Source organism: Octodon degus, unplaced genomic scaffold, assembly GCF_000260255.1.
Source record: "Octodon degus isolate 3935 unplaced genomic scaffold, OctDeg1.0 scaffold00005, whole genome shotgun sequence".
NCBI classification, from domain to species: domain Eukaryota; kingdom Metazoa; phylum Chordata; class Mammalia; order Rodentia; family Octodontidae; genus Octodon; species Octodon degus.
The window spans coordinates 16,145,812-16,167,673 of NW_004524581.1; the positions used below are offsets into that span (position 1 = coordinate 16,145,812).

General features: G+C 44.7%; 1 protein-coding gene across 7 annotated transcripts in view; it reads right to left on the reverse strand.

Moving 5' to 3' along the window:
- Positions 1-21,862, reverse strand: part of Kcnma1 (potassium calcium-activated channel subfamily M alpha 1) — a 756,236-nt gene that overhangs the window by 75,259 nt on the left and 659,115 nt on the right. For all 7 annotated transcript variants that reach the window (XM_004624076.2, XM_004624075.2, XM_004624064.2 and 4 more), the window contains 2 exons: positions 19,531-19,624; positions 4,944-5,067 (listed from right to left, as the gene is read on the reverse strand). In XM_004624076.2, coding sequence (XP_004624133.1) covers positions 4,944-5,067; positions 19,531-19,624 — 218 coding nt within the window. The remainder of the gene's footprint in view (positions 1-4,943; positions 5,068-19,530; positions 19,625-21,862) is intronic.

Here is a 21,862-nt window from a genome sequence, read left to right on the forward strand (position 1 = left end):
GAGGACCTTATGCTTTTGTAAGGAGAAAAAAATAAAGTACTGGCGCAAGGGATCAATGGAACATGTGCTAAAGGCTTACTATGTTCTATTGCCACGGTCTGCATGTGGCCTGAGTGTCCCCAATGAGTCTACTCTGAATAAAGGCCCAGTGCCCAGGGTGGCAATGCGATCCCCTAGTAGTTCTCACACAATTTCTGAATTCTCCCAAGAAGATCAGCATAAGAGGACAAATCTGGCTCCAGATCCTAATTGTCTCTGTGCTACACTAAATGAAATAAATCATTGGCCCCCAAACACTCTTGCCACCAAATGGAGCAGCCCCGCCTTAGACTTTAGACCCCCTAAACTGTGAGCAGGATAAATCTCTTCTCTTTAGCAGTTGGCTGCCATACGGAGTTCACTGTAGCAAGAACTGACTAACACAATCCATCAGTGTCATGCACTGTTCACGTCATATAGATGAGCATGTGCATTGTATTTATGCAATAAACATATAAATGATACAGTATAAACATACACTTATATATCTCACTACCTTCTTGAGGAAAAGACTGAAAAAGAATATTGCATACCTATATAATATGAACAGGAGCTATTTCAGTGCTTCTAACTTTTTTTTGGGGGGGGAGGTACCAGGGATCAAACTCAGGACCTTCTGCTTGCCAGACAGGCATTTATGCTGCTGAGCTATATCCACAGGTCTGGAGCTGTTTCATAATGGTTTTCAGGAAGGAAAAAGGAATTATTTATGTTATCTAAAAAGGGAAGTCTTAGTTTCAATGAAATTGTTGACAAAATATTATGCCTTTTCAGGTTGTCTTGCTAAATATGATAAAATGGTCAGGTCTCTGTGAATCTCAGCTCAGAATATCTGAGTTGAGAGTTCTGGATTTATCAGTTAGGCATCATAGGATGTCACTGTGCCAGTAGGTGGAACACACTTTCCAAAGCCAAAGGCTGGCAGCTGGGACCCTCCGACTCAGTCTGATGCTCTAGTCTTTCACAAATGCAGCGAGCTAAAAATAATATTTGTGCTTTGCAAGAGCTTAAAAAAAAAGCAAGTTCATGGCATCCTACATGAAGATTGTATGAAATTCAGATTCCAACACAGTGCTGCTGGCATAGAGCCAAGCTCGTCCATGGCTGCTTTCAGGCTCCAGTGGCACAACTGACCAACTGCAACAGAGATCACATGACCCATAATACCTAAGTCATGCATGACATAAACCTTCTCCACAACCAGTATGCTGAACCCTGCCCAGTGCTGCTTGGGGTTTCCAGGGACATTTCTAGAAGGACTGACCTTATATAACAACCCCAAAATAATCATTAAAAGGGTCTAGAGATACATGGGCAAGAGCAAAGGGCCCATGCCTTCCCTCAATCACAGGTACACATTTATAAAGAAGACGAATGCAACACACCCATTCAGAGGAGAACTAATTTCACATCGTTCACCACTGCTGGCCCTTTTGCTACCAAAGAAGACAATATAAGGAAGTTAGTCATGGGTCATTCTTTGTCCCTTGCATCTACTGCAACACCTCCTATCATGGCTGCCTTTCTTCCTGCTCACCCACCACACGCACCGATGGTCTCATGTGGCTTGCAGTGGTTGGGAGGAGGCATATTAATGTCCACGACACATATCAAACTCTGCTTCATGTAATCCCTAGCATTGACCAGTGTATTGATTGTTTAAATGCCAATATTGCAATTCACAACAATGTCAGGGTTATTATAGAAACCCCCAAGGAGAGGAGGAAGCTAGCTCTCATTCCTAGATCGTTAGAATAGAGCAGGGGCTGTCACCATTTTGCTTCCCTTCTGCAGCAGTACTGGGAAACCTGAGACCCAGCCTATAAGAAACGTCATACTAAGAGTAAGGTGGACCCTCAAGGGAGCTCACATCATCTATCACTGCTTCATGGAGAAGACTTGGAATTAGTTTTCCAGGCTACATAGAAGTCTAAGCGCCTGTGCACTACTAGCAGAGTCAACCAGTCTTTGGCATGCAGTGATGGGGCTCCAAATTACTTTTAATTGGACAGGCCCCCTGGGAGTCTAGCTCCCTCCACAAGCCAGGCAAACGCAAACGGGGTCCAATCATGCATAGGTGACATAGGCATCCATTAGGAGAGTGGCCCAGGAATAGATGCTGTTCTCCAACATACCACAGCAACCTCACTTGGGAAACTCAGTAAATGTACATATCTCTGCACATTGGCTCTGAAAGGTCTGCTTCCGGCCGGCTTAAGACCTACCCAAGAAATGACTCATGTGCTTTTCTGTGTGCCTTGTGCTTGCTGTGCATCATCCTTCAAGACTCAACCCAACCTCAGCCTTCACAGCCTGCCTAGTATATGCACTGCTGACATGAGCACACGATTCACAGTCTCAAACCCTTTCCAAGCATAACCAGTTTGCACAAGGTGGATGTCTCTGGCTTCTTAAACACATGCTGCTGCTGCTCCCCATATCTGAACAGCATTTTATGACTCACATTACTTAGCTCTAAATAGACTATTCCACAGTTACATTTTATATCTTCCCTCCAATTAGATAATCATTTCCTGCAAAACTAAGACCATCTCTTATGTGTTCTAAGCCCTAAAACCATTAGGATCCTACACCCAGTGGGTAAGCACAGCCTCAGCACACAGCGAACCCTTCCTGTCATTCATGTCCACTCCAGTGTTAATTTAGAGAGTGTTCCTCATATCACGCTGTCTAAATGGTACCTCCCAGGCCACTTCTAGCCTAAAATACTGCTTTACTGCCTCCAAAGTAGCTTGCTTATATCTGAAATATTACTATGCACTTATTTGCCTACCTGTAGGCCCTCTTTTTGCTTCCCCGAGATGTCCGCTTTATGTATTATACCACCAGAACAGGAGTGGTGGATATTTCCTACCTGTGGCTGTATCAAGGGTGTGTGGTGCTAGGATTAAGGGTGTGATGGTAGAAAATTATAGTCTATTGGCTGGTTTAGCATGGATCTGGGGAAGGCCCAACCTGGGTGCAGGTGTGCTGCACCACCAAGAAGGTAGGTAGCCTAGAAGGGATGAAAGGGAGAGAGGCGAGCAATTGCTGCTGTAGTTGCTGCTGCCAAAGCTGCCTCCTGTCTTCTATGCCATGGACTGTTGATTCTCCTCTGTGATGTTCCTCTGCCATGCCACCTGCTTTGGAAACAGCCAGCAATACAAGGAAGCCTCTACCAACTGTGACTTAAAATAAGCCCTTCCTATGTTAACTTTGAGTGCCAGGTGTTTTGTCTCTGCAAAAGAAAATTAAGTCTGCTATAACTGGTTTTTTTTCTAAATGATACTATTTTTTAGGTGATCATTTCCTGAAAAACTGGGACAATCTCTTATGGTATCATCCATTCCCTACATGCAGTGGGTAACCAGTGCCCCAGTGTATGACCACCTAGCGAACCTTTCCTATCATTCACATCTGCTTCAGTATTAACTTAGAATGTTCCTTGTATCGTGCATAATGGGAGTTCTCCCTAAAGTCCTTCTAGTAGGGGATGTGGATCAGATATCAATCAGCAGACCCTGCCCAGGAAAATCTAGGCAAGTTACTAAAACCCTGGATTTCAGGTCAAACAACTAGTATATGACCTACCACGGGTGGGAAACACCAGGCTGAACTAAGACCAGCAAGGTAAAAGTAAGTGTGCTTACTAACAGAAGGTAAGTGTGTAAGAGCAGCTTTGTAGCCAAAACCACTTTCTCTCGTGGTGAGTTACAAAGTGGCCCTGGCTGAGAATTGTAACTTCCTGTGCTTTTGCCCACACTGCTACACCTCTAAGCCTCCACTGTGAGGTTGCATTCCGCTCACAACGCTTGTTTATAATTCAATTGATAAAACATCTAGTAGACAAAACACAGGGAAAAGTCTAGGGGATTAGAGTAGGAAGCTGTTCTGAGGACCAGGGATGGTCCTTGTTAAGGAAGGGTGTCCCTGCCTGCAGAAATGATAGGCGTTTCCTGGCTGACACAGGAGCCGGTACACAGAAATCTGAGGATTAGAGGCGTAAGGGAGAAAGAACCTTCCGGCCTGACCTTCCTGATTATTAATCCATTTTTCATGGATTAACATGAAAATAAGCTCTAAGAAAAGTCGATGTAGGCATAAAAGCTAAAGCTGTTAATAGGACCAATGCAGAGAGTAGAGTGGATTGCTATCCATGCTGACAATCGGGGATAGAACAGAAGAAGCCCACTGCTGCTATGGAGACATTGGAAAGCCATCCATGAAATAAGGTTCTGAGCTCCAGCCTGCCCAGGGGGACAGTGGCTCTGCGTTGTCTTCCTCAGTAACACACGTGCCTGTCTACAACATGCACTAGGAAGGACCACAGATATACAAGGGTACGATTTATAAAGATACAAAACATGCTTGCAAAGAATAATAAAGCAACATCCAGATTTCTTTGTGTCATTCAAGAAGAATACAAGATACAGCAACAGGTCGTTTTATGGAGGCCTACGTTTGACTTTAATCTTCACTACAACCATGTATGCTATGTTGGAGTCATTCTCTTCCTTTTATGGATGAAAGAACTGAATGCAGAGAATAATTCGACCTGTCCATGGCCATGCAGCTTGTAAATGGCCCGAGCTAGCTCTGATCCTAGATGTGGATGGACAGAAATAAGTCACATCCTACCTCCCGTGATGCCTCACACCCACAGCACAAGATCACCACTAGACTAATGAGCCCATAAATATTCAGAGATTGAAAATTTTGCTTTCAGCTCAGGTGCTGATTACAGCTCTTGCTGCCTGAGTCTCTGTTAGGAATTTCTCTCATCAGCAATGATTAAAGACCAGGAACTGTGTCATCCCACCCTCCAATTAGGAAGCCTTCATTCCCAAAGAAATGGAGGGCTGGGAAGAAATGTAGAAATGGCAGCTCCAGGATCACTCACGCACCAGGATGACTTTCTCGATCTCCTTGGGAGCACACCAGTGAAACATCCCGGTGGAGTCATACTTCTTCACATTGGAGTCCATGTTGTCAATCTGGTCATTCCCAGGAATCAATAAGGGGTCGTGCCTGGGGAGACAAGGACAAGACAACCTGAGCAGAGAACAGAATAAATTAGAAATAGCAAGTGCCTCCTGAGCTACACCTCAGAGGACTTCAGGGAGGCAGAGGAAGCCACTGCACTGGTGGCCATGCTCTTGCTGTTAGACCCATCCCTTGAAAGACAACTGACCCAAACCAGCACCATTCATTGGAAGGTGCCAAGTGGTTTTATCAGACAGTGATTCTCCCCTTTGCCTTCCCCTCTTTGCCTAATGGGTTGCATCCTATTTTATGAATTCATGGTCTCTTTTTCATGGCCATCCATCTCCACAATCTCTCATTTTACCAGCTATCCAATTTCCCCTACACACACACACACACACACACACACACACACACACGCACGCACACATGCCCTCACACCCCAAAGGGCTGCTATTAGCATCAGCAATGAAGAGGAGGAATAGGAACAGAGACTCATGCTGACTGACTGGCATGAGGATGGAAAGCCAATTACTCGCTCTTTCTGACTACAACTTCTGACGTGATGTTCTTCACAGTAAAAGCTTTAACAGGCTGCACTTTAAATATTTTAGCAATTTGCCCAATCAGATTTTGCTCTCCCTGGCTGAAGCCCTTTAAAGATTCAGCAGCATGTCACTTCAGAGCAGGCTGACTACTGAATGCCCACATCTGGAATACATGATTTCAATACTAAACAACACCCTTGCTCCTCGCCTTGACAACTGTATTTGCACTAACCATCCAGTGACACCCCCCCCACCTTCACTTCCCAAGTCAGCATCCCTTGGACGAGCGCCTCAAGATGCATCTTAATAGCCCAGCCTTGAATTCTCTGTCCTACATTCATCCTCCCTTGGCTGGTCTGTATGTAGAAAGGAAGAACATTCTAAAGTGGCCTCCCCTCCAGTTGGTTGGCAGAGCCTCATCAATGACCCTTAGATATTACAATGCAACCAGGCAGGTTTAAGATCTTGGTGTTCATAGCATAATAAAAAAGCCCTTGCATCATCCTCACATTCATTGCCCATGATTCTGTCTCTGATAGAGACATGATAACTCAGTTAGGAGGGAAGGCACAGGTGGCTCCCATAACACTGACCGCACATAATTAAGTCATTGTCCCAGACATATTTAATTATGCTTGCAATGACGTTATCATCATTGCAACATACTGTCAGCCTAAGATAGACTTTAGAAATAGGTGCAGGTTTCAAAGGGGTACCGTAAAGTGAGTTTAATCTTGAAAATTATCTGTTTCAAGTATTAAAGAATAGCCTTTATTTAGTTTTAAGTTTTTCTCCTTTTGAAATTTCTCTAATACTTTTCCTTTAGATGTCTACAATACAGAGAATGGGCTAGTAATTTTTCTTACTTGGTCTAAAGACCTCAAAGTTATCTTTCAGAGCACTATCATGACCTTCCTAATATGTTCCCCATCTTACAGAAGATGGGAAAACTCTTTCCATGAATTTATTTATTTCTGAGAATTTGTTTTTCTGCTCTACTAAATGATGGGTATCCCATGAAGCAGTCCTACAGTGAGTGGTATCTTGAAGGAAGCATACTAAATTATTATAGGAACTGATATATCCAATCTTAAGAGTAAAAAATTCCAACTTATAGTAGTATTTCATTGGCTGGGCTGTTGGAAAGTCTTGAGGTTTTTTAAACCACCAGGCCACCTTATAATTACTGGACTGAGTCAAAAATAATAAAATAAAAAGACAGCTGCAGGGTAAAGCAAATTTTCAGGGCTTTTCTTTTTTACCCTTGAACAATTTTGAATAGTTTCATAGATAGCCAGTGTCTGGGATAGATAGGTAGACAAGGCAACCACAGAGATTTGAGAAAATGTACTCTTTCTAGCCTTTGAATCTATTTTGGTTGTAAGATGACCTTGCTAAACTGCCCTAAAGATAAAGAGCTATGCTCAAACTTCTCTTTTGTTTATTGCTTAGAGTATGAGAATCCCCCCAGGAAGGTCTGAGAGCTAACTCCAGCTGTTTTCAGGGCTTAAAAGGTACACAGGACCATGTTCATATAATACCGGCAAGCACAGATGATACAGCAAGCTAGCAAAAACTTTTAGAAGCCATGAGAGAGAGGAGTTGAGTTTTGGATTGGTATTTTTGGTTCCTTCTAGGTAGAAAGCATTCCTTAGTTAACTGTGGTCTGTACTTTTCATCTTAGAAAAGTAAAGAAGAAAGCCTTGTCATTATTTTGCCCATTACTGAGAAGAAAAAAGACAGTTAATGTCAAGTTTCATTGAGTGGGGTGACAGTCAAGGGAAACCAGGTATAATTTGACACTAGGGCGACAAGGCTTGATTCATGCTAGAATAGCCAGAAACTTCCAGGAAATCTCAGAGGTACTCCACACTACACTCTGCCCTCCTTTTCTCAGCCTGAGCCAGATAATTTTAATATGCATCATCCGGGATATTCCCTGAAGGATCTGAGCAGAGGAATAGCAAAATCTCCCTGAACAAAGATATTTCCTTCCTAGAACTTTCAGGGTAACTGAAATTATAATGTTGGTTTCTTTAATCAGCAAAGCAATAAGTAAATGTGAAATTGCTATCCTGAACCAGGAATGGAGGATACAGTAATAACTAAGATAGGGTCTCTAGTCAAAGAAGTTCACAAAGAAAACAAATCAAAGGTTATGATGAACTGTGGTAGGTGTGACAGCAGAACAATGCTCAAAGGGATGTGCATAAGGTGTACGATGGCAGGATGTACACAGGGCATGACAAAAGGAGCTGCTGCTTGCCTTGTACTTGGGTAGCAACAAGAAAGCCTTCCCAAAGAAGGTAGCATTTGATCTGAGCCATGAAAGATGAGGAATCTCTGCATATTTCAAGTGGTTCCCTGGAAGCTATTAGGACTTCCTCAGAGAACTGAGACCCTTATATATTACCCCAACCCATGGTCAGAGATGTTGCTATGGTATTGACATTGCTTAACCCAAAGTAAAGGAGACCCAGGCCACATATGTGAGAGGAATTCAGGGGAGCAATGGCAGTTAGATAGAAAAATGGAGAGTGAGTTCCTCTGGTTAGTCATCACTGATTGAGAGCGAACTAGGAAAGATACGTGAGGTAGATGGTGCTGAGACTGCATTTCTAAAAAGAAAGACTGTTATAAAAATTAGAAGTCTTTCAAAAATAAAATGAATTGCTTACCCACGCAATGGTTTTCCTATTATTTAAGGCATTTTGAAGAGCTAGTGATGGGGACGTTAATTACAAATGTTAGGCGAGTCTGAAAGGTCTCATTGAGGAGAGAAGCAGCTAGGGTTTTGGAAATATTGGGCACTGTTGGGAAGAAAAGGGCCAAAGGCACTAAACAGGTGAAGAAAGGTTGTTGCAGCCAAGATGGGCAAAGAAATTGAGGACTGTTGCTTTGTACTTCGGTTAGAGGTTGGCAGTATTCTCCATGCACTGGATTTCTCTGTCTGAGGGGGAGCTTAAAATGTGAGTAATGGGGTCAGGGAGATGGCTCAGTAGAATAAGCGCTTGCCTGGCAAGCATAAGAGCCTGAGTTCACAAAAAAAGTGAATCATTCTAGCCAGTTGAGAATCTGTGATTATGATGAGTCAGGCAGGATGAATGTCTTCACCATGTCTGTCTCTGTAGTCCTTTTAGGTGCCTTAGATTAGCTTATACCACAGATAGATCTCTTGCTATGTGGAGAGTGATGAATCAGTTGTCTTCAAGGACTTCTGCCTCTTTTTGCAAAAATCCTGGAGACTTCATTACTAGAAGAAAGGCCACCCATTTGCCATGGGGAAGGCCAACCAATGTTTCTATTCTCTGCGGAGGCCTGGAGGAATCGGGTAGTTCGAGAGAGGTGGGAATGAGGATTGAAACAAGCCTCTGAATAAGGCATCCCACCATCTTTAGTTAAGACAGGGAAAGCCACTTCCAGGGGCTCCCAGACAGTTCTTTGTAGCAAACTGAGGACCAGCGCTGGATATTGCCTTTCATGTTGTATTTACTCTGCCCACAGAATAATTCCTAGCTCCCCTAAAATGCCCTGCAGTGAATTCAGTGCTTGATCGTCACTTCTGACCTAGCCAACGGACATGCCTTACTTTAGAGTAATTGAAATTCTAAGAGGAGAGTTATGGCCGCTGTACCACTGTTGCAAACTGTGTTGTGCCCCTTCACCAACACTTGTATGTTGAGGTCTGTTACTCCTCCTTACCACAAGAATGTGACCATACTATCATGGATGGTCTTTTAAAAGTAATTAAGTTAAAATGAGTTCAGTAGGAGGGCGTCATCTAACCCAATATGAACAGTATTCTTATAAAAAGAAGAAATTTGGGCACAGATAGGTATGGTGGTATAACCAGGTAAAGACACAGGGAGAAGACAGAGATCTAAATGTCAAGGGAAAAGACCTGGAATAGATCCTACCTTCATGAACTTCAGAAGGAATCAAACCTGCTAAGGCACCAATCTTGACTAATAAGTGATATTCCTGTTTCTCAAGACCTTGGCTGTCGCGTACTTGGGAGGGGCACTCCTAGCTGATAAACAACAATTCACCTTGCAGAAAAGCAGGTACCATGCACCAGATGGCCCTCTGCCAATGGCCCTGGCTGTCCTTCTTGAATCTCAGGTCTTGCCTGTTCATGTAAGGGCAGAAAAAACCTATTAGCATTACTTTAGGAATGTGTAGAAGATATCCAAGGTATAGAGCATCCTTAAAGAGATTGGACCTGGGTCTCTGCCTCCCTTATCCCCAAACCCTAGAATTCAAACATAATTATACTCACTCCACCCTGGTGGTACCTTTTATCTAGTCTTAACTTATCCTTGCATTTGAACATTGGTACCAATGATAATCCAACCAGAACAAAGAGGGCTGACCCACTTGAGAGTCAATACTATTGAGGGAGGAAACCATCTATTTCCTTAGTGACAACCTAGCACAATGGCTAAAAGCACTGGCTCTACAGCCAAAATGCTTGTCCTCAAGTTTTTGTTTATCTACTGTTTGCTAAGTTGTGTCTTGCCTCCATTTATTCATCTGTAAAGTAGAATCATTAATCAAGATCATTATTTAATGGATCCAATTGGGTAAACACGTATCATGCATGTTGCATAGCATTGTACAGAGCGTATCTTCAATGAACCTTAAGTACTAAAATACTATTACGCTTACTCTTTACACTTGGCTTAGGATCCATCCTATATTCCTAGCTCTGCTTATCATGAAAGGAGGCAGGCAAAATAAAGTTCAATAATAAGGACAGAGAGTTACTGCTCTGACTTGTGCTTATGCATCTGCTGCTACCACGCTGAGCAGTTACATGAGGCGAACCCTTGCATGTGTTGTGGCACTAAAACTTTTTCATGTGTTTAGCGACTTGCTCATCCCAATACCATTACAAGCAATCCGTGTTATTATCAAGTCGTGGGTATGGCCGGGAAAGCCTGCACTGGTCACAGAGGCTCAGGTGAGGGCTGGGTAGATAGCTCAGCCTGCCTGACAGGCTGCAAGCTCCTGAATTCGATTTCTGACACAAACCAAAAAAATAAGGCTTAGATGCACAGCAAGAGAGAGGAGAGGCAGGACTTGGAGGGAATAGGGCAGCTTGCCCGGAAGCCACTGACGCTGGGCTTCTCTTACTCTGGACAGACTTGCAGGAAGTGCTCTGTGTTACTCCTCATCCACTGTACTGCCCAAGCCCCAAACTGTAGAGAGAAGGACACCAGCCTCATGTACATTTTTGAAATATATGGTTCATGCAAATAGCCAGGAGAAAATCAGGCAATGAGCCTTCCTCACCAAGACAATGTGCTAAGGAGAGGTTTCAGTTTAAACTGAATGAGTTTTTGTCATGTCCCGAGTATCCGGAGACTTGGTACAGGAATACCCACCTTTTATAACAACACAGAAGCCCTGAGGAGTTAAATTTTTCATATTGATGCTCCTTGCATTTCAGCTCATACCTCCACCATGCACAGCTAGAAATTATGCACGCCTGAATTCCAGTAAAGAATAAAAGATACTTGTTTTGAGGGTTTGCAGAGCAAGAAATGCCACTTGCCATCAATTAATCTCGGGAAGTGAACTAAATGCCCTGGCACAGCAGAAACACAAAAAGCTTGCCTTGAAGACAACAGCCTGAAGCAAAACCACAGATCCCTCTTGTAGCAAACCTGCTCTAAGGAAGCCAGCACTGTACTTTGCAGAGTGCAGCTCTCCTTGTGGGCAAAAACAGCAAACCCCAGTCTGCTGTGCAGCACTGGTGGTGCTGGACCTCAGGGATCTACACTATAGTACAAGTAACCCAACAGACAAGGTTATGAAGAAGGACAGGTAGAATCCAAGAATAGAATCTTTGTCACTGCTTGGTTTTCCAAGACCTCGTCTCATCATACAAGAAGGCCTTTTCTGTCACAGCAAGCCTTCCACCCTGAACGAGGCCGGCTCTGCAGGGGTCTCTCTGGGCAGTGGGAAGTTTGATAACAATAGAGGTGAGCTTCTCGTCTCTCTGTGAGCCTTTTGTCTAAGTGGCAAGCCCTGGATTTTTGGAGCATCTTTTATATCAGGTTGCATGATGGAGATATTAGGGCCTTTCTTAAATCTGAGCATATGGCTCCAATGTTTCTCATGAAGCCATCATCTTCAACAACCACCGAGATAGAAGCTGGTTCCCTTCCGAAAAGCTCTGTAAAGAAACTAAGATGCTCCTTCAGAGATAAGACTCAATCTCATCTATCAGATGGCTAGCTCCTTTAGGGCAAGGACCTCTTATTTTTCTCTTCCATGTACTTCCAGAACCTAGTAGAAGTCACACTGCTTGCTCAATAAACACCAACTAACAGAAAGAGCAGCAGAGGGACCTCTAGACTTTGAACACTCTTGAATCCGTCAACAGCTTCACCATACCTTTTCGGAGAGAGCCCATTCACTTGGGTACCTAAAAACAATTTCTTTTGAGCATTGCACTATTTTTCATTTGCATTAGAACTTGGAATATTCATAATAAAAAGGGCATAGTAATGGAAGAAAGACTCTAATATGCTTCTCTCACTAAAACAAGTTGCCTGGAGCTTGCCTCAGTCAGCTCCTTTATCTAATCAGCAAGGAAGAATCCTGTGTGATGCCTACAAAGGTCAAGATAGGATATCATGTCTGCATCTTGTTCTATGAATAACCACTAGCAAGACAACAATATGCATTGTATTAATTATTGAAACTGTCCTATTAATCGGTTTTGAAACTCTCTCATTGTTATTTGTGTCTCAATAAAATTAATAAAAAATACAGAAAAAAAAAGATGTTCTTAATGAAGCAAATACTCAGCATCACAATGTAAAAACTGAATATTCTTGAGATGGGCCCCCATCATGACTTCCTCTTATGGCTCTGATTCTGTGAAGAGGTGATTCTCAGAGCTGGCCCCAGACCAGTCTGATCAATATCTCCTGGGAGTTTGGTAGAGATGCAAATTTTGAAACTGCAGCCTCTTGGGAGCCTTTATAGGGTTTGAGTAAATCCCACTAAAGTTAGAAAACATCAGCACCAGCTGGATCAAAAGGCCATGTTTCCATTCAGCAAAGTCAGAACCAGAATAAGGCAAGTCAGATGCCTCAGGTGTAGAACTCGGTGTGGCAGCAACCTCACCCTAGGCCTGGTCCTGCTGTGCAAAGAGAGGGCTGGTGAGAGTGAGGACAAAGCCACATCCAAGCTCTAGGTGACCTTCTGCTTCTAGGTGACCCTGGGACTTCAGGGGTTATGCCAATACTTTATGGGGATTTCTCATCTGGATATACACTGGTGACTTTTTCGCCTACCCTGACTTCCATCAGCTAAACAGCAAACACCAATGAGCAAATTAAATGTTAGCTCTTCAATAGTGTAGTACTTGTAACCACTTTGCAGTGTTCTCTGTGCTATTCTGACCAACACTTTTTCTACTCCATAGAAAACAACCTTGCGTCTAGTCCCTAAACCCTTGAGGGCAATGCTTGGGGTGGCAGGCCACACAGGTGCCTCTCAGTTGTACCAGACAGAGGAGGCTGGCTGCAGGTCATCTCAGCACAGCTTATATTTGATAGGTTTTTTGGCAGTGTAGTAAAGAGTTAGGAAAGATAAAAGGAGCCTTTATTAACTCCAACGACACGGAGAGGATCAGGGCAGATGGGGCAGGTAGATCCTCTGATCTGAGATAAAGAAAGCTGAGGCATCTATGGACTTTGGTTAGGGGTGGAACTTGAGGGGGATGCTTAGAAATACCTGAGGAGCTGACTGGGGTCTTCCCTGTGGTGGTGGGAAAGGTGAAAGGAAGTCGCACCCTGGGTAGGTTGGAGCAGAAGCGAGGAGGTGGTCTCTGGAAGATAAGCTGTTGTTTTAAGGACTTCAACCATGTCGGATGACCACCATAATAAGTCAGCAATTTATACCAGGGCCAGAACCTATCAATATTTTGGTCTGCGGCACGATAAATCATTCCGACCGCATTTACCACATTCCTGGGTGACTTTCGCTTCCAGGTTAGTCCCATTTCTGGCTATTTTGGAAGGACCTTGTCCTTTGCATGCGGGCTTCTGCTGTAACTCATCCTTCTACACTGCATCCGTCCTCCTGGTAACCATCGTTGCCCCGAGACATGGGTTACCAACACCCGGCCTCTAAATTCACACCAGATGGGCATCCCTGAGGCCATCCTAACAGACCTTGCAGATCTGGCTTTAGCCATCTTGGCAAAACTAGAGCTACTTTCAGCCTCCCTGAGTCTAACTGCACTTTTGTTTCTGCTTCTGTCTAACACATCATTTCTTGCTAGGTAGCCACTCTTTTCAGAGGAAGAAGGAAATCACTACCTTTATGTTTGGGACACAGCCTGGGAAGGCCAACCTGGTGCTCAGTCAGACAGGAGACTGTGTAAGATTTTTTGAAAGAAGAAGACAGGATAATGACTCACTGCCAAGCAGGAACTCATCCAGGGGCCTGTGTCGTGTCCAGCCAGGGCTCTGTGTCACGACACCCATGATTTATTTCTTCTCCAGTCCCACGGGGCACTGTCATATGCTATTCAGTTGTGCATTAGAAGGTGAATTCACTTAGTAAAACTATCTCTGACTTTCTCCTTTTGGAGGAATGGTGAGGGTGGCATTCTGTCCCCAACTCTGAGTTGGCTCAGGCCATTTTGCCAGTTTGTATTATTAGAATCTGTCACACTGGCAGGCTCTGCTGTGGTAAGTCCTAGCAAAAAGTCCCCAAGAAAGGTATAAGTCAAAATAGAGGGAATGAGAGCTAACAAGCAGATGAGTTTATCTCACTTAATGAGCAATCAATGCCCAAGAGGATAATCTGTTTTCCTCAAATCACATTTCTCCTCCCACTGGGAAATCTAAGGTCCAACATTTTCTGAATCTCAGGACATGATGCTTTCCTCAAGGTGTTCAGCCTCTCTGCTTGGGCTGTTGTCAATTGCTCCCACCAGCCCAGCTGAGAGCGGTCCCTTGTGTGGCCTGTCTACCTTCCAGCATCCCACATAAATCTGCATGGTCTGCACATCTTTACATCAATCCAGGTCTCAGGGCTGGTGTCAAGAATGATGTGCATTCTTCCTGGGAAAACTGTCCAGCTGAGCCCTGGCCACGGCAAACCCTTCACAGTTTGGTGTCCAAAGCAACTGGCAGAGACTGAGGCCTAGTGACCCTCTCTCTCACACGTCCGCACTTCTGGTCCTCAGCAAGGCACTGTTGGAAGACTCCAAACCCATCATTATACCACCACCAGTGGTGCTGCCAAACCACTTTGGGCTTTGCTTCTTCGGAAATCTGCAAGGGCTCTTCAAAGCCTCAGACAGGCAGATGTCTCCATAACTAAATCCCAGAACACTCTCATATTTCCAACACCAGTGGTGCCACTCCGAAGACCCTTTGTTCTAGCTCCACTACAATACATACAGTTGTCTGAGCACTTTCCTTATTTCTTCCATTTTCCTAATTAAATGAGACTTCAGTAGATTTGTTGGACTTTATATATAGTATCCGTGCCTCAACTTCCTCATCTGTACATGGGAGGAAGAATAATAATGTCTCATAGACTTGCAGTAAGGACTCTGAATTCATAGGCATAATACTCTTGGAATGATGAAGGCTGATACCTGGTAAACTATGAGGCAGACTAGGTACAATTATTAGCACAGAACTGTTCTCCTATAGGGATTAGATTAAATGACTCCTTCACAAACCAAGCACAGCCTCAAAGACCAAAATACTGCTAGCTCTTTCTGTTCTCCCAGCCCATATTCATACGTTCTCTAAGTCAAGGCTATGTGATTTTGCCTTATGTTCTTATCAGTCTCCTCATCATTTGAAGACAGGGATCTCACCCACCCCAACTTCAGATCCTGCAGAGACCTTCCACAATACCTTGCACACCTCAGACTTTCCCTAAACATTGCTGGATGAGACTTAAGCTGAGGAAAGGAACAGGAACAGGCAGCCAAGGGGCACACTCTTTTGCAGTTCTATTTTAGGAAACAGTGTGAAAGATCAGGCATGTTCTCTTTGTCACCTACCTGCTGGAGAGAAATCCTTGTTATCCAGGAAGCTCTGGTGGATACAATGACTTGAAGGTGGCTGGGGGGTGAGTTGGATGTGGTTGTATCTTGAGATCTTGAGGAGAATTTCAGCAATCTATGACTCTGCTCTAATTGCAGGCAAAATGGCCTTCAGAGAAGCTTTTATCCTATAAAGACTGACTAAACACAATACCTTGCAAAGGTTGGGCCAATGCTCCACTCTGAGCTACACCCTCAACCTTAGGAAGTTTTCACTGAATGTAGTCTATGAGGCCCCAAATTAGGAATCCTTGACTAAAACAAAGTTCTTATTCACCACTGCTCAGGAGACATGGGTTATCTCATCCAACTGTTCTATGCCACTGAGGAAAGTCATGATGATGCTTACAAAATACAAATCCACTAAGTAGAAAGAGCCAAATAATAGTTGCTTGGGGGATTTTTGGTAGAAAACCAGAAGGAACTCCTGAAACCATGCCATGTTAAGTGACCAACATGGAAAGGAGGTAAGAGGCAGATGGAAGAAGGGACATAAGACTGTGGTGGCTCTTATGTTATTGGTTATTGGTGGGTATAGAGACTGAGGTGATTGGTCACTATGCGCATGTGCTTGGTGTGGAATGTCCACACTCATTTAGCTCAGTCTGGCTGTGGCAGTTGTTTTCTGTCAGGGTGACTGAAAAACATACTACCTCAGGATCCAGACACAAAACAAGGCTGTTCACCTAATGACTGTGCAGAGAATTAAGGGACACTAAAACACCATGGTAAGCCCGACAGCAGAACAAAGGAGAGACAGGGACCATTAGTGGAGAGTCCCCACAGCATTTCCTGCTGGCAGATGATTTGGAAGAAGCCCTCACACAAGAGCACGTTTTATCTGCCGAAGCCACAGTGGTAAATTAAAACCCAGCCTGGCCTATTCTGGACCCTCTCTCTTGGAGCTGTTTCTCTTGGAGCTGTTCCTATCGCTGCCCATAGGCCACTAAAACCTGCCGACACTTGGAATGATTGATTCTGTTCAAATAGTGAGCTACAAACTTGTATAGAAAACCCACCTCAAATATGTCATTAGCTTCCTGTATGGATTTGCTGAGGTTATAACGAACAGGACCTGGGAGTCTAATCAGCGTAGCAAGAGGATATTGGAAGAAGTGAAGAGAACTGGAAAAGTCACAAGGCACTGGGTGAGCCCCCTTCTGCTTCATGCTGGTCAGCAAGAGGGATCTACCAGAAACAGCCCCTGAAACTTTATTGCCGTGCTAGATAGTCAAAGGCAAACAAAACTCTTGGAGTTTTTGCTTCATTCATAAACTAGAAATAAAGGAAAGCGAAGAGGGCTCAGCAGAGGCCCTGGTCCTGCTCTTCTCCATCCAACGCAGTACATGACTGGGCCTTAGAAAGTCTTGGTCAAGGAGGACACTGGTAGGCTGACCCATCACATCTGAGCTGCCATGGAGACCACAGTGGGCAAGCATCCCTGTGGCTGTCGCTGTGGATGCAGCAGCAGCAACACACAAGCACCAACCCGAGATGCCGCAGTTCTCTGGCTTGGCAAGTTTCGGCTGAGCGCCTGACCTCCGTTTAGCAATTCTGATGTACCACGGAGCAGACAGCTCCAGCCTGGGATGACTGCCTCCCTCAGCCCCTCTCCAGCAGGCAATGAAAGCAAGATCCACTTTGAAAATTCTCCCACATCATGCAAACTGACATAGGCATGCTTTTCAAAAACCCACAGCCAATCTGTTGATCATTACTTATTTACAAAGGCCTTCAGGCAGAAAGTCCTGTAAAAACCATACTTGATACGGTATACACTAGCTTTCTCTGCTTGTGGAAAAAAAAGAGTCCCCCCAAGGCTACCTCAAACCATCACTTTCTATTGCACATAAAATGTAGCGTGTAACACTAAAGTATTTAATATATATGGTATAATATATCTACAGGAAAGGCATTTGTGTAGAAGTATGTTACCCTGGATTTGGTAATTTGATGTTTTGCTGAAGGCTACGACTTAAAAAAGCCTCCACCTCGTACAGGAGACCTGTCATCTTGGTACCCAAGAGCCAACAGAATAAAGAAGTACCCTTAAGCAGCAAAACTTTGACACAGCTTTGAAGCATATGAAAACAGTGTAACTCCTCAGAATTATTATTACTCAAGATCAAAGAAACGAGCCATACTTTACATAGCAAACAGGGACAAGAGAATTTGGCTCCAAAGGTTTCAGATTTTTCAGACTTCTCTTTATTTATTTATTTGCTTCTCTAAATTTAGGCAAAGAAAAGCGCCTGGGCTTTTCTCTCCTTTAAATGGAGAAAACTATTAGCATGAGATAAGCCGATTATCTAAAGGTGAGTAAGTAATGAAATGAATGCTGGCTTGACAACTGGCATCATGAAATGAGAAGCTTGGCAGTTGGCACATTTTATTCCTCCTCATAAACTGTAAACAAGAATGTAAATCAGAAGCACCCAGGAAGGCTGAGCCAAGGGAGCCAAGAGCTCCTAAGGAAATATTTCATGGGAAGAGTTGGTCAGAACGGCAAAGGAGGGAGGGCTGGGTGGGTCTCGCAGTGAGAGATGGTGTGCCCCACTGGGAAGCACGCAGCCCCGTCTATCCCAGATGCATGTGGAAAGCCAGGAGACAAGGTCAGTGAGAAGTGGGCCACAGAAATGATCGTGGTTGTGCATCAATAACCCAAAGGAAGAAAGGGGTCAATGGTAAAGAAGAAAATAACACCAGGGGGAAGGTGTGTCCGTGGCTGCATGCACTTAGGGCAGTAGGTGATCTGAAATAGCTCCTGTTCCATGAGGGCTTTAGAAAGTTGGAAGGTCAGAGGAAATGAGCCCTGGGATTATGGATGAATCTGCAGATGAATGAACCAGACACAAAGGGGAGAAGAGAGAGAACTGGGCCAAGAAGTGGTACTGCAGAACTCTTGAAATTTTGTTTTACTTGGTACTTCTTAGAGAAAGACATAGTCGAAAGAGAAGGAAGGGAGAAAGGAGGAATAAAGGTAGGAAGGAGAAGGAAGGGAAGGGAAGGGGAGGGGAGGGGAGGAAGGAAGGAAGGAAGGAAGGAAGGAAGGAAGGAAGGAAGGAAGGAAAAGGCAGATGAAAAAAGAAGGAGAGAAGGAAAGAGGAAAGAAGAAAGAGAAAATAAGGAAGGAAAGAAGAGAAAGGAAAAAAGAACGATGAACGAAAGAGGAAGGAAAAGAAGGAAGAAAGAAAAAAGGGAAGGAAGGAAGGAAGGAAGGAAGGAAGGAAGGAAGGAAGGAAGGAAGGAGAAAAGGAAGTAGTGAGTGAACATGCTGTGTTTCATAATTAATATCGCTTTTAGCCTGAGCAGAAGTGAATTACTTTTAAACTTCACTTTGGCAAGTCCACAGATTATTAGACTTTTTTTATCAGTCAAAATCAATTAACAGAAATTTGATTTCAATCGACAGGATAAAAGGAAGGTAATCTTCAGGTTCATTTTTGATTGTGAGGATACATCTCACATATGGCCTTAAGTACAGAAAACAGTCCTCGGAGGGACTCCAGCAGAAAGAGCCGCCGCGGGCAAACTAACCACAGAGTTCCTCTGATTGGTTCCCGGCGTCATTAGTGCCACTGCTGTTTAGGAAGTCCACACAGACAGGACATGGTGACAGCTAAGACTTTAAAGCCTATGTATTTTTCAAACAGCTTTTCAAACTGTTTTTCATGACAGAATTTTTTCAGCTCTATCATTAACTGCTGACAAGCTGACAGAATAAATACTCCAGCCTTTAAGCAGCCATCTAACGATCCCCTCCCCTGCCGGTGCTGGCTGGGGAGGGGGGCTCTGGGCCTGGCCAGGGTGGGAGGGGGCCAGGAGGAGCCCGAAGGCGCCCGAGAGGAGCCAGACCTTGGGCCTCCTTACCTCATCAGCTTCGGCGAGGAGTTGGGCGAGTTCCGCATGCCCCCGTTGCGCTGCTTTTTTTTTGGTGATAGCGTTGACGGCTGTTCGTCTTCAACTGGAAATACAGGCAGCTCGTGAGATTAGGAACAGTTTGAGGGCAGACTGAGAAATACAGCGAGATATCAAAGGACACACACTCAAGGCTCAGTCACTCACTAGGAATTCAGGGCTGTCTTTTAGGACCCAGTGACAAAGACCAAAAGCGTTAGTCAGAGAGGCCTGCTTTGAGAAGGCTGAGACGACACCTCTTTATGCGCCAGCCTTTGAACATGCACTTTAAACAGACTAAAACAGCTTAGAAATGGCCTGCCATAAGGAAAAAAAAAGAAAGAAAGAAAGAAAGAAATCATGATTTATCTGCATACAAAAAAATACATATGTATGAACAGGGATCATCATTCTTAGAGTTCATTTTGGTTACTTTGCCAGGTAATCGAATGAGTTTTCTTGTAACCAAAATCAGAAATAAAGTTGTATTTGCTGCTGCCTCTCCAGAGGAACCATCTTAACTGGTTCGAAATCCCTGCACGCCACAGAGAGGGGCCTGGAGTGAGAGGAGGATTCCAGAACTCGAGGGCCAGTGTTCCAGTCGGGACTGTCAACCTTGGCTCGCGCTGGCTCAGGCATCTCCACCCCAGTTCTGCTGTCTGCCCTCCATCCACCAAGAGGGAGGCCAAAGGAAGTCCTTGCTTAATTCTTTGAGACAGGAGACCCAGGGCTGGCGGGGTCAGAGAGAGAGCTGGAGGGGACACTGGGATGAAGGAGGAGGATGCCATTGAGTTGGACCTCTGCTGACGCAGGGCCCAGCAGGGGTGAGGTGGGGGGTGGACTGGAAGCCACAGGCTGCTTTCCGAAGATCTACACCACACAGACTGCTAAGCGATGTGAAGGTGCACTCACAAACACCACGGCACACTCTACTGCGCTTGCCCAGACACCCACTAAAAAGCTTTGGAGATGGATTAGCCCGCATCATGCTTCTTTTTAAGAGCGCTGCTGGAGAATTAGCAGATGCACCCCCAGCCTGTCACCCAAGGGCATCAGCGGCCAAACTCTAGTCCTGTGCTCCCCACCCCCGCCATCCAGGCTAAGGCCGTGATGTGGAGAAGGTAAAATAGGATCCTGGGATTCTTAGAGTGGACTGCAACACAGACTAGGAGGGACTACTCCTGAGACTCAGGAGACACGGAGGCCGCCACCAAGCTAAGAAAAGAAACATTAGCTGTGATGACGTCAAAAGGAGCTTGAGATACGCTCACAGCGTATGAGCGGGAGGTGGAGGAGAAAATGCCACCCCAACCACTTGGTAGTACCGGGAAGATGCCTACGCGGGCGTGCAGGATGCAGTATTCCCGGGAAACCCTAAGTAAGTTTAGTAGGTTAGGACACGTGGCTCAGAAGGGGTTCTAATAGTCCAACTAAGCTGCGAACTTGCTTCCGAGGATCCCACTTTTCCATATTCCTCTAGTGTACTGTCAGTCTGGGGTTGTCTAATTCTGGCTGACACAGGATAAAGGGAATGAGAGTGCCGCGTGCAGTGACAGCAATAAAAGAAATAAGAGGCAAGAATGCACCTGCCGGCCGAGCCGAGGCCCGCAGCCCCCGCCCCTGCCCGCTCCCGCTCAGGCTGTGTCCGTATCAGTCACTTAGTGCTTCAGGCCGGGGCTGTGTGGCTGGAAGTGTATCGCATCTTATCAGAAATGAGTATCCCCAGCAAATCGCACAGAGACTAAACAGCACTTAAAAGATTAAAGGAAATAAATACAAGCCACATAAATGGTATTGAAAAAAATCACTTAGAGTTGATATGCATCTCTCAGCAAGCAAACAGGCACTCTGGGCTTGACCTGAATTCATCTTCCTCTCACAGGATAGGAGACTGGGGGTCCAAAACAACAACGGCACGGAAATGCATGCGTGCGTGTGCGTCTGTGTGTAACTGTACATACACTTTTGCAGTTTTCATTTTAGAATGGAGTCGGGGCACATGCACCTAGTCTCTCGCTAATACAAGGTCACTGTCAACATGGGCTGCTTGCAGTAGTTTTAAAGTATTGAGAAAAACATAGGTTAGTTGTGTAATATGCTAGGATAATAGTGTGTGTGTGCACCCCCCCCCCCACACACACACACTTGGTTGTGCTAAGGGCATAAGTTCAGTTCTCTTTCACACAAATCTTCTGATGTTTACAAAGCTATAGTCTTAACAGTTCCTCCAGGGCTGTGGAGATAGCTCAGTGTTCCATGTGCCCCTGGCAAGTACAAGGACCCAAGCTTGGTGCCCACTACTACA